The sequence below is a fragment of the Tachysurus fulvidraco genome, chromosome 1 (genome assembly GCF_022655615.1).
Source record: "Tachysurus fulvidraco isolate hzauxx_2018 chromosome 1, HZAU_PFXX_2.0, whole genome shotgun sequence".
In the NCBI taxonomy this organism is placed as follows: Eukaryota; Metazoa; Chordata; class Actinopteri; order Siluriformes; family Bagridae; genus Tachysurus; species Tachysurus fulvidraco.
In genome coordinates, this window is record NC_062518.1 from 24,423,873 (window position 1) to 24,437,778 (window position 13,906).

At 35.9% G+C, this 13,906-nt stretch overlaps 1 protein-coding gene across 5 annotated transcripts in view; it reads right to left on the bottom strand.

Moving 5' to 3' along the window:
- Positions 1-7,345: 7,345 nt before the first annotated feature.
- rasal2 (RAS protein activator like 2) overlaps positions 7,346-13,906 on the bottom strand; it is a 50,899-nt gene continuing 44,338 nt past the window's right edge. For all 5 annotated transcript variants that reach the window (XM_027132799.2, XM_027132791.2, XM_027132783.2 and 2 more), the window contains 4 exons: positions 13,320-13,451; positions 12,948-13,150; positions 12,691-12,778; positions 7,346-8,933 (listed from right to left, as the gene is read on the bottom strand). In XM_027132799.2, the coding sequence (XP_026988600.2) occupies positions 8,766-8,933; positions 12,691-12,778; positions 12,948-13,150; positions 13,320-13,451 (591 nt within the window). In that variant the 3' untranslated portion in view covers positions 7,346-8,765. The remainder of the gene's footprint in view (positions 8,934-12,690; positions 12,779-12,947; positions 13,151-13,319; positions 13,452-13,906) is intronic.

Here is a 13,906-nt window from a genome sequence, read left to right on the forward strand (position 1 = left end):
TCCTCTGAGCCTCCTCAACTTGGACCTGTAATGACAACGATTCCTGTTGCAGACGAGAATTTTTTTTCTTCATCTATTTTACCCGGGCGATGAGGTTGTAGGTCAATGCTCCGAAGATCTTGGCCAGCTCCTTGTGGCTATAGTCCTGTGCTGGGTTATGAGACATCACTGCACTCAGGTTGTCATCAAGCTGTTCCCGGCTCAGGTGTTGCAGATCAGCAGCAGTTTCGGGTAGAAGGGTACCTGTCATGGCGTTCAACCAGGTCTCTAGCTGATCCCGGTGTGTCTCATGGCTGGAGGGTCTGGACATGCTGGCTCACTGGCGAAGAGAGACTGAGACAAGGGCTAATGCAAGTTCTTACAATATTGGTGGCCTACGCTAATAGGCAATAACGTGCTGTCCACTCAATTTGCCTAATGGGTAATCTAAAAATTTGGCTACTTTAATTTGCTAAGTTTTTCTGTGATGATTTCCCAGTTAGGTCTTTACCTTACACCTCAACTAAATAGAATGAACATAGACGGATCAACTCACAACACAAAGGTGATAGAGCAGGACGAGGCCTGGACGGGGAAGAGTTATAAAGTTGAAACTAAATAGCTGAAACTGAATTTTAAATTTAGCTTCACCCTCTGTTTAAAGTTTAATTTAAAATAAGTGAGGGGAAGTGGGAAGAAAATAAATGAGAAGGGAGAAAAGAGAGAGATGCAAATAATGATAATAATAAAGACCAATAAAAGCAGATAACAAAACGTCAAAATAGAAATTCAGTAGAAAAAATTACTACTAATAGTAATAAAACAAAACGTGACCAAACAAAAACAGCCAAAATTGATAATAATAAAAAGGTAAATAATTAAAAAAAATAAGAAATAACAAAGAATAATAAACGAAGATACAAAAATAAATATTAAATAAAATTGAAGGGACAAACCACAAAAACCAAGTGGCAGAGAGAGAGAGAGAGAGAGAGAGAGTTAGTTCACACACACTGAATATAGGGGTTAGAAATGGGGGCGCTTGTAAAGGTACTAGTTACTTAACAACCTATCCCTTGGTGTTTATCTGGAAGTGTGGTGCCCTAAATCATTTCACTAGTGGGGGTGATTGATAATAGGGTAAGATTAGTCTCGACCCTACGTGTCATGCGACCTTATTTCGACCGGTTCAAATTAAGGAAGCAGGCTTTATTCGCTACCTCTATAAAATTGTAAGATTGAGAGGACGAAACTTAATAATAAAGGTAAAATAGAAGTATATATAGTCAACAGGGTTTCCTTCGCTGTTGATATGTAAGATTAGGTCTTAAGAATTAGCTGATAAGAGTTATACTACTCAAATCACAGTTTAACAACTGAGGAAAGGTTTCTCCTTGGTTTCTCCTTTCCACAAATTCAACAGTTTTTGCTACTCAACGGCACACAGTGGGTGGGTCAGGTTTTCTTCGCTGCCCCCCAAATAAATAGATAAACAAAAGAACAGGGTTTCTTCGCTGTCCTTATTAGTTACTTGATCAAGGTTTGGGACTCCTTTTACATATCAATCAACAACTGGTCAGCAGTATCTTTATAATTGGATCTGCATTAGGCACGCATCAGTTAGCTACTCTGATGGTTAAACCTAAAGGAGTGCTATCGTCTGGTTGCACGAAATTGGAACACGCAATGACTTCAACAGCGATACAAATACAATGCCTTAAAAGATGATAAGAGGAACACGCTCAAATCAATCTTTAATCGAGCTATGGGGAGATTTCTTCGTCCCCACAGCTGATCTTGATAATATTAAAATGTGCAGTAAAGAGATTTCTTCGTCTCTTTTCTTTTCTTTTTTTTCCGATTAATCGTGACTCATAAATAAAAAAAGGAATAAACAAATAAAATAAACTCAAATAGTGATCACTCTAGCTGAGTCTACGTTGCGACCTATCTCACCACAAACGCACAGTAAATCGACACAAATGAATTGACACTGAGTTAGCTCACAAAGCAAAGTTTGAACAACATGCCCGCATTCTCCACCATTTTATGTAGCGATTTTGGCTCGCGAAGCAAGGTAAATATTTATAAGTAATTGTAATGTGTTATAGTGACTCTAAATATTTTAACCTAAGTTGAAATTAACGGTAATGGAATTAACGTTACACTTCGTTGAAGGAAAATGGAGTCGTCTTGAAGCTGTTCCGAAAGTCTGACCACGGATTAGTGGTGTTTGTGACAATTTAAAGGTCGCGAACTCCACCCATCTTTGGGGAGATGACCAATACTTCGGTCAGGATTTTGGAGGGAAAAACTCCCTTTGTTTCAGGTGTCTGTGGGCGTGGTTTAGCTATCAAACTTTTAGATGACTTTAAAGTTTGATCCAGGGTGTATTAAGACGGTATGGCGCCCTTCGTGCTCAAATAAAATGCACCAGTGCTTGAAAAATGAGTAACCGATAATTTTGTGGTCATTTGGATACTAAACATGAAGGGTAATGACGGTATGAAGGCAGCGGTACATTACATACATAGATCATTAATCAAAAGGGTAACTGAGGTTAATACGATATTGTGTTCTTATAAAGGCAAAGAAACAAAAATGAAACATAAAACAAGAATGCACTTTCCTTAGGGAAGTGAGATTAGTAAGATTTTAAAATACAATGTTGTTTTCTGACACATGAATAAAACACACCCTTGTCTGGAAATTAAGGAGCAAATAATTTTAAGTCAGGCAAGCCTTAAAAGAAGAAACACGTTACAAAAAGGGTTATAAGAATGAGAACCTTAGAGTACCTTATCTTCGGGTTTTATTAGTAAAAGGAATGTCTCATTGTGGTGTGTGTGTGTGTGACGCTGTGGAGTGTAGCCCTCAATAAAATCGTAACTGAGTGGTCATCGGTTAATTGAACAGTAGATGTTGAAGTTTGGGGTGCCTGGGACATGAACTGTGTCTGGTACACGTCATTTTAGATTTCAAGTTAAATAAAGACACAATACAGTTTGGCAAGTTCTTTATTTTGTTTGTTTTACTATTGAAGCAGTCACATGAAAGGTGCACATTCCATGTTGACTGCTAGTAACATCCAAAGTAAGGTGAAATCAATAAATGGTTGTATTAATGTGAATATTTGTCTTACCGATTCAGGAAAGGCCTAAAAGGGAGTGGCCCGCGAACAGGAAGCCAGTGTTATAGCATCCTGAAGGGGAGGAGTCATCTGATCAAGCATGCAAGGATTATAAATGTATTGTATGTAGAGATTTCAGTGTTTTGTTAAAGGATAATGCCTTTGATTACAGGTAGACTTTATTTTGGGTGTGATTTGTAAAGTGATAAGATCTAGTAAAATAGTGTTGCTAACAAATGGAGTGTTATGATTGGTCCGTTTGAATCTGAAGGGAGGGGACCAGGATGATTAAAGGACAAAGGAAATGCTGCAGAGAGAGAGGGGTGTTTGTTGGAAAGGTAGCCAACAATTTAGTTATTCCCTTTTGTGTTTTGTTAAGTGTTGAGTTGTACTTTGAATAGTTTTTTTTATTTGTTTATTTTTTGGTAAATTTTGATTTTTCAATGGAAATTTTGCTTTGGCTTCTTTCACACCTGTCTGAGAATGGTGGCTCACTCTGGCAAAATCCAATGAAGTGTCTTTTAATTTATATAAAAAGACACTTCATTGGATTTTGCCAGAGTTTTTCCATTTCTTTTGCTGCCAGTTAGCCACTGCACTGACCATCTTACTACAATCTATCTATTTATTTATTAACTAGGGATTTGTTTGTTTGTTTGTTTATTAACAAATTCATCAGTGGTGCTGACGTCATTGTATGGAGATCCCATGCTCCATTGCGATTTTCCACTCGGTAAGTAGAACAGTTCATTAATATAATTGGGAACAATACCTATAATTTACAGAGCAAAAACTGTTTAATCAGGTGAAGAAGTTGTGTTTAGAAGCTGTGGAAGTGAAAGGTAGCAGTTTCGTGATGCAGTAAATCACAGCAGACATTATAAAAATATAACTTGCTGCACCAAATGTGTGGTAGGCAGGCTAATATAGCTAATTACATTCAAGTTTGTTTATTTATTTTTCCACATTTAATCATGCAAGGAAATAGAGGAGATTGTATGATATTTGGAAATTGTGTGTTTTAAGTTACCAAACTGGCAGTAGCACTTTAATACCTTAGCCATTTATAAATGTTCAGATCAGGAACAGTGTTGCCAGTTTGGTGTGTTTTCCAGTAATTGTTCACAAATCCACACAAAAAAAATCTAGTAAATACACAAATCTTTCTTTTTTTGTCTCATTAGGTCTTATGCATGTACAAAGGATCAGTTCTAGGACCTCTGCTTTTCTCTATATACATGCTTCCATTAGGGAACATTATTAGAAGACATGGGATTAGTTTCCATTGTTATGCTGATGACACACAGTTATATATCTCATCAAAACCAGACGAAATAGCCACAGTGTCCAAATTAACTCAGTGCCTTAGAGAGATAAAAGACTGGATGAGCTGCAACTTTCTATTGTTAAACTCCGATAAGACAGAAATACTACTCATAGGTCCAAAAACCAGTGCACAGAAACTCTCACAACTTAACTCCCATTTAGAGGGATGTACTGTTACAAGTAGCTCGACAGTGAAAGACCTCGGTGTCATATTAGACAGTAACTTGTCTTTTAAAAATCATATCGCTCATACTACCAAAACAGCCTTCTTCCACCTTAGAAACATTGCCAAGCTGAGAAACATCTTGTCTGTATCTGATGCTGAGAAGCTAGTTCATGCGTTCATGACCTCTAGACTGGACTATTGTAATGCATTACTAGGTGGTTGTCCTGCATCTTTAATAAATAGGTTACAGTTAGTCCAAAATGCAGCTGCCAGAGTTCTCACTAGGACAAGAAAGTATGACCATATAACCCCAATTTTATCATCTCTACACTGGCTACCTGTTAAGTATAGAATTGACTACAAACTGCTGCTACTTACATACAAGGCTCTTAATGGTTTAGCTCCCATGTATCTAACTAGTCTTCTAACACGTTACAATCCTTCACGCTCTCTGAGATCACAAAACTCAGGACTTTTGGTAGTTCCCAGTATATCTAAGTCTACTAAAGGTGGTAGAGCGTTTTCTTATTTAGCTCCCAAACTTTGGAATAGTCTTCCTGATAGTGTTCGGGGCGCAGACACACTTTCCCAGTTTAAATGTAGATTAAAAACTCATCTCTTTAGTCAGGCGTACACATAATACATCCCATAATATCATGCACCAGTACATCAGACCAGCACATTTTTATGAACAGCAGATATGTTAATCCCTTTCCACTGCTTCTCACTTTGTACCTATCCCGAGGCATCCAGACACTGTACCAGCTCCCAACGTCCTCTGTGGGACGAAGCCTTTGGACGTCCACTGAGCCGAGGCCGACTCTAAGAATCGTGAGACATCTCCAGTTAGACTCTGTGGTACTCAGGAGATCAGAAGTCCTTGAACCTTACACCAATACAACATTTAACTGACTGTATATTAAGATCACACCCCCAGTGTCACCCATATGAGGATGGGTTCCCCCTTGAGTCCGGTTCCTCTCAAGGTTTCTTCCTTTACCAATTTAAGGTAAGAGTTTTTCCTTGCCACTGCTGCCTGAGTCACCTCAGACTTGCTCATAGGGGAATAAATACATACACACTGTGAACTATATACATCTAATAATAATCTAGAATTTTTATTCTGTTAATGCTTATTTCTTTTATTATTCGTTAATTCCTTTATCATTAATTATGTTTACCTTCTGCTCTGTGTTTATGTTCTGTAAAGCTGCTTTGAGACAATGTCTATTGTAAAAAGCGCTATACAAATAAACTTGAATTGAATTGAATTGAACAAAAGTGCTTCTCAGGAGCTGAAAAGACGTTTGCCGCAGTCTCAGCGCTGTAGCGCCTTCCTTTCATGGTTTTTCGTGAAACCTTATATAAGCACACATCTGACATGCTTGAAAAGGGCTGTTTCACCTTGTTTCCATGAAACATGATAGGACACAGTGTGTTTATGTCAGAAATCTCAGAAAAAAGCTTTTTTACATTATTTGATTTGAAATAATATAAAATATGATAAAAATATGATTTATACTTCACTGTGTCCTATCATGTTTCATGGAAACAAAGTGAAACAGCCCTTTTCAAGCATGTCAGATGTGTGCTTGTATAAGGTTTCACGAAAAACCATGAAAGGAAGGCGCTACAGCGCTGAGACTGCGGCATACGTCTTTTTAGCCCCTGAGAAGCACTTTTGTACATGCATACAGGGATTCACTCAAAACACATTCTCATACCTACAACTGCATTAAAATGATACTAGCACACACAAACTATCAGATTTTCGAGTATAAATCATATTTTTATCAACATATATGAACCATTATATTTAATATTATTTCAAATCAAATAATGTAAAAAAGCTATTTTTCCGAGATTTCTGACATAAACACTGTTTTATCATGTTTCATGGAAACAAGGTGAAATAGCCCTTTTCAAGCTTGTCAGATGTGTGCTTATAGGACACATTGTGTTTGTCAGAAAAGTAAATATATAAGGTTGCGTGAGAAACGCTTTCCTGAAAGCCTGAGACTTGAAAACAGAGGAGTTGTCAGTGACGTTTTTTCCCATTTCTGCAGTTATAATACAAAAAAAAGATAAAAATTTATCTCTCAAAAGTCATTTTTCATCAAATTGCCATGTTTACATCACAGCGTGCTCCCTGCTTTGTGCTTGAAATGGCACTGAAAATTTGTGACTTTCAAGGCACTACAAGCAGTACAGTAAACTCTCCTTGTTACAAAAATGATTTTGTAAACTTTTTTAATGTAAACAGACATCTATAGGCTTCATATCATGAAGCTGTACAAAATGTAATTGAAATGTATTGCATTCACTTGCACATTTGCATTTCAATGTATTTGTTAATATTTAAGTGAAACTGAAGAAATTCCCATAAATCCCACTGGACTATTTTTCAACTTTACTAACAATTGGTCATGAGTAATTATTATAGTAATTATATTATATAATTACTACATAATTATTTATTTTACACTCAGTTAAAATGAAAAAAGCTTATAGGACCGGATAAGCGGTAGAAAACGGATGGATGGATGGAAAGCTTATAGGAAGCCTAGAAAGCTTATAAAGTTCTGTTTTTCATAGCTTATCTTAAACATTCAAAACATTCAAGAGATAAAAATTAAATAGCAAGGCAAAGAATGTTTATACTCAGTTCATGATCAGAAGTGATCCAGCTAACAGTGATATTTTAATAAGAACCAATTTACACAAAAACGATATGACCAACTTGATACAAGGAGGAAATTTATTGGTTTAAAGGGGGAAACAGTGTTAAAGCACTTATTATAAAATACATTTAATTCAAATGCAGTTTAAAATAAAATGGAGTCTAAAACATATTTATTCCTCACAGTCTTGTCATAATGTTACAGAACATTGACAACGGCAAAATGCATTCAGTGTCTATGTGATACAAAATGTTGTTAACATCAGAGTGAAGACATTATGTTGAACAGTGTGGTTTAATAGTAGTCAGTGACAAACATGAAATAAGATTGTAAAAGGACAGTTTTGCAAGTAACTGAATTGACAGATTATCTGTCTGAACCACTGTATAAAAAGCAGCACGAGTGTTAAATTTGTATTAGACAGGACTGATAATGTATTCATTAGGATTTGAATGGGAATACTGGTGCTAGATTCAGAGGGGTACACCAGAGTGGCAAATCTGAAAACATAATACACTATATGGCTGAAAGTATGAAAACAGCCGACCATCTCATCCAAAGTGGTTCTTCACCAAACAGTTGAAATAAAGTTGGACTGAGCAAGTTGGGTTGAGGTCAAGGCTCTGTGCAGAGTGCAAACCCTGTCTAGGCATGCTAGTGTTCTGCACAACACCCGGTCATCAAACCAACTGAACACCGACTGAAACAAATCAAACACCAGTACATGTTTGCACTAATGGTTTTGTTGCTGAATGAGCAAATTCATAAATCCATACTAAAAAATCTTGTTGAAAGGCTTCATAGAATGGAATGGGATGTTTAAAAAGTACATACGATTTCTGCCAAATAGAGTGCAGGATGAAAAACACAGATAAATTTACTTCTCCATTAAGTCAAGTTATTGTTGACCTTTTTCATTGGTGTGAAGCTGATATAAACCCCCACCCATCCAGCCACTTGATTTGAACTTGACATTAAATCAGATAATTTTAAAGTAAAGTAAATCAAAACAAACAACAAAATACAAAGACCTGGCAAAACAAAAACCAAGAAATTACGAGCTATAAAATTGAGTGCATAAAACCACCTTCTGTTTGTTTGTTAATAAGAGCTACAAACCTGTTCTATGTGCTTTATGGCACATTTCTTTCAAACAGTTCTATTATATGATATGTACATATCCTCAATATATAATATTGTAGTTGAACAATACTTTAACAAAATCGTTTGAAATCGTAACCCTCATGTACGGTACTATTAATATTAAAAACAAAAAAACTAAATCAATTTTAAACTCTTTAACTGATTTGCTTCTTTTTCTGTACAAGCTCAATGCAAGATGCAATCTATATACATTGTAACCAGACATTCCTTGCAAGATTTTATATAGTAGTCAGAGAACATGGCCACTGGCACTGGCACCTTAGTCCTAACTGATGCCAGTGATTGAGCTAGCACCGTTCACCAGGTGCAAGCAGGCTAATCAGCAGCTGCTGTTCTTGAACTCACCATTCTCCGTGATAGAGAGCTTGGTGGGGTTAGTAGGTGAGAGGCCATTGCGAAGGTTATGCATGCTGTAGCGCTCTTTGACCTGGGTGAGGGCACTCATAAGGCGAGAGTTAGCTGCATCAAGGGAGCTGATCCGTTTTTCCTGCAAACACACAAACAGATGTAAATACAGATACACCAGTTCCTATAGCCACAAGACTGGAAAAGTAACATTTTTTATACATTTCTTTTAAAACTATATTCTAAAACAAATGTATACTGGAGACAAAAAAATAACTCTTATTAAAAATAAAATTTCTCAGTCCATCAATAGCAGGAAGTCTGAATAAAATCTGTAATGAACTCAGTGAAAGGGATCTAAACATATGTAAACAAAAAAAACCCAAGATCAATGATTACTTGCAATGATTATTCATTGAATCTTCAGCACACTGAAAGTCACTCTAGATACAGGCATTTTCCCCCTCAGACCAATTCTCTGTAAATAAAGAGTGCCAAATATTTTACCAGGCCATGGACTAAGAATACCATCAGTCAAAACTCTGTAAGAAAGGTAACATAGTCTTAAAGCACAAAGACCACACATCATTTCAGATTATAGCTAGTTTAAGTTTATGAAACAAAACACAAATACACTCAAGTCTCATTTGTACAAATATTTAAAGTTTTTACTCCACAGTTTCCTCCACGATTCTATATGGATTTATGTTGTTGTGGGAAAAAAGTCAGATAAATGATATTCTGCTTAAACTGGTTTAAACTGACATGCTTTTTAAAATAGAATGGAAATGGGTTATATCTGGTGTGAACTGGCCTTCAAGAATCTGTAAATATCGGACATTGTTAAGTGAATACTGTTAATATTTAATGAATACAATACTGCCGGTATTGGAAATATTGCATCCCTATTTACTCTACAACAGCTGGGTACAGTTGCATTTTACTTGACATTAATAGAACTGGTAAAACATTTGAACCCTAATCCAATTCATTCCTGTTAATGTTTAGACTTTAGGAAAACCTTTAGGAGTCTGGAGAGATCACACACCCTTACTTATGCCTCTGAATCCACTGCATTCACCAGTGACATAATTAGTGCTCAAAAGAAAATAAGGCCTGGGAAACCATTGCATTGCAATCTGGGCTTGAGCAGACATTTTTGGAAACTCATGGTGAACAGGGAATGGCAATTGCCTTCTGGAAAATACTTCAAAGTTCTTCAAAGATTAAAAGAGAAAGGAGAAAAATTATAAAAAATTACAATATTTTGAAAATGCAATGTATAATAAGAATATCAGTTGCCATGAATTCTTTAATGAACCCTACTGGAAGATTAAAAAAATAATCCTAGATTCTGTACTAGAATGAATTAGGAATAAGAGCACAACAGGGGCATACACACCATCAATATGTAGCAATGTTGACATGATTTTTTAAATGACAAGATTTACAATGTCAGGCAAAATCTTTAGAAATTAAATTAAAGCATACTGTTTGATAACTAAGAATGAAAATAACTAATGGTCACTTTCACTAATTTTCTCATCAAAACTTGTGTACTAGATTCCGTACCTAGGCATTTCTTCAAACACATCCTCTTTTAAAAATAATACATTCTTAAAACAAATTCTTCCTCTGTATCTTAAACCATCAGTTATCATATACCTGACTAAAAAAAATACTTGGTGTTCTGTCTGCTGTCAAATCATAGCATATATAGGTAAAAAGCAGTTGACCTAAAACAGTCTAACACTGGGTAAAATTATTTGTGAAGCTTCCACTGTTTGTGTTGATGAAAAACAGTAATAATATTAAACATTAAAAAAAAATATTAAACATTAGTTCAATAAATATAAAATGTCATTTGACTATGCATACTTGCCAACATTCCTTTACTTAATTCTGAATGATTAGATTTAGTTACATCATGTGTACAAGTGACTTTAGTGTGATTATTGACTCGTCTTGCATCTCAAAAAATATTTGTAAAACTTTGATAATATAAAAACATAAATATAGAAGGACACTGCAAAATGCAGATGGACAGTAAGAGAGTTACTGTTACAGCTTTTCTTCTAGGTGCATCAACAAACTCCAATTCAGAATGCAGCAGTCAGAATTCTTACAAGAACCAAAAGATATGATCACATCCTCCCATTAAAAATGTAAAGTGAGTACAAAATACTATTGCAGTATAAAACACTAAAAAGTCTTCATAGGGTGAATTTTTGGCCTTCATAATTCACCACAACTACTTTGATAAAAACGGGCAGGATCTTGGCTTGTGATTTTTAGTTCGTGTTTGTAATTCAGACCCAGTCTTTGTTTTCAGCTGATACTTAAGCATTTATTAGGTTGCACTTTTATTAACAGCTTTTTCCTTACGTAAAGTGATAGATTTGGAGGGCTTATAGCACTTGAATGCTGTTGTGCCATACCACTCTCATAGCAGAGCACTCTCAGGTTAACTTCTGGATCTTTGTTTGTCATGTGGTCATAACTTGTCATGATTCCCTGCTTGCACACACCACACACTATTAGACATAAAAACATGACGATTATGAAAATTAACATAATAATCTATATATAATAATCTCTTGCCCTCTCTCTCCTCTCTACCCTGAACCTCCAGCCGCATACAAAAATCTTTTTTTTTTTTTTTTAAAAAGGGAGGATCTGATATATGTATATTGCAGTCAAGGGGTTAAAACCTAAAGACATATTCTTTTAAGTTGACGTTGTAGCAATATTTGGGTTGAGCTCAAAAGCATAACTGTCCTGCATCAGATCCAGAATGTCATGCACTGTTCATATTTGCCTGCTTCTAGAGCAGAGGTATTCAACTAAAATTTAAAGAGGTCCAGTAAGAGAAAATTTCTTGAAGCAAAGGTCCGAAAGATCATAATGTCTAACTAGTTAGTGTGATGTATATTTAAGTAGCCTAGTAGTTGTATCAACATCTGCAAGCAATCAATATCTGACTGTCAAATCAAATAAATTCAGTACAATTCAAAAACTTTTTGACAATATTTAGTCACATAACATAGAACTGAACATATGTATGATTCTATATATATATATATATATATATATATAAAACATTCTCTCATTAAATAAATAAAAGTAGGACTACATTTCAAAATAAGAGAAAATAAATTAAATGTGAAAATTGTGTATGTTTAAATAAAGTGCTTAACTTTTATATCTCAGTGAGAGAACTGAGTTGGCTTGGGTTAGCATGGCTTGGGTTAGGGTTAAACTTGGGCTTGAATGGAGTCAGGACCGTTCTCATACACATGCTCATATGTGGAGGTGCTCATTAGTGAGCCTGGAACAGTATTTAGTTTGGATTACGTTCATTGTAGAGAAAGCTGCCTCGCAGTTGTATGTAGAGCCAAACATGGTCAGGATGTATAGGGCTACTATCCTCAGACCTGGGAAAGCTGTCTCAGGGACGCTGTCTTCAGATTTGAGTGGATATGTTTGTTCAAAACCTTTATGTTCTGTCTCATAATGGCTTTTCACATTGCCACTTTTAATATGAGACACACTGGTTTAGTGTGAACAGAAATCAGTCTCCGTTTCACTCGTCTGTTTCTCTCCCTTTCTCAGTCTCACTCGTCTGTTTCTCTCCCTTTCTCCGTCTCACGCGTCTGTTTCTCTCGCTTTGTTTTCAACATGTATCGCTATCTTTCTTTCATGTGTAACTTTACTTTAATTCTTTCTCATCTGTCTTGCACTGTTGAGTCGCATTGTTTACTCCAAACTTAATTGGTCTGTGCGTTTCCACTACATTTACCGTGAAGACTGCAAAAGCTGTGCCGATTAAAATAGAAGCTACACAAAAGCTACATAAACAAGTGAAAAGTGTCCACGAGTTGTGATTTGCCTTCATGTACCTGTGCATCTATGATCTTCTGCTTTGCATCTATAACCGCTTGCATCTCTGCATGGTCTCTCTTCAGCTCCTCTTCCACTGCCATTAACCTGTTTTGCCAAAAGAAGACAGTACACCATAAGCAATAAGCAGATATTTGAATGTGTTTTCTGGATGCAAATAAATTCTTAAAATAAGAATTCAGGTAAATATGTCAGAGTGACTACAATAGAAATTAAATTTGACATTTACTTTGAAATACTTTTAGCATACACATACCTGCAGATAACGCTCTTCATTTGGCTGTCCTTCTCCTCCTGTTGTCGCCGCAGACGCTCCTCACTGTCCTCCAGGCGAGTCTTGTACTCTATCAGCAGCCTCTGCATTTGCTGCTCTTGTGCTGCAAGCCGCCGTTCATATTCTTCTAAGCGGCGCCCAGACACACACAGCCGCTCTTTTAACTTTGTGATCTCTTGCTCATACTACATGAGTGATGAGTCAGAAATAGTACAAATTAAAACAAATTATATTAAATACACATTTTCATACATATTTCATAAATTCACTCAGTTTAGTCTCATAACGTTAAGTACACATTCTTTTTTGAAAGTCATGTCTAGAAGATGTATCTCTTAATGCTTTGGCAGGTACCTTCTCCACATGCTTGCTTTCCTTCTTACTGTGGCCTTCCTCCTCATCCTCCTCATACTGGCCATTATTCAGCACCCATGCTGCTGTTCGCTCAACAGGAGACATGGTGACTGACTCTACAGGAGAGTGCATCTGCACGCACACCCACACACGCACGCACAAACACAGGCATTTTATCTGCATGTATGTTATATATACATACATACATACATACATACACACTATATATATATATATATATATATATATATATATATATATATATATATATATATATATATATATATATATATATATATATATATTCATAGCGACATCTGACAGAATGAGTTTGAAAGTTTTTTTTACAGGTTTGGCCACAAATCCTCAAGAGTGACGGTTCAAAATTTAATTCAGTTCAATTCAATTCAAGTTTATTTTTATAGCACTTTTTACAATGGGCTTTGTGTCAAAGCACCTTTACAGAACATGAACATAGAACAGAAGGTAAACATAATTTAGTAGAAAGCTGTCCCAAAAGTGTTGTGGCTGTTCTAGTAGCCACATGGAAACAACTATATAACTATATGTTATTGTCCATCGTTTTG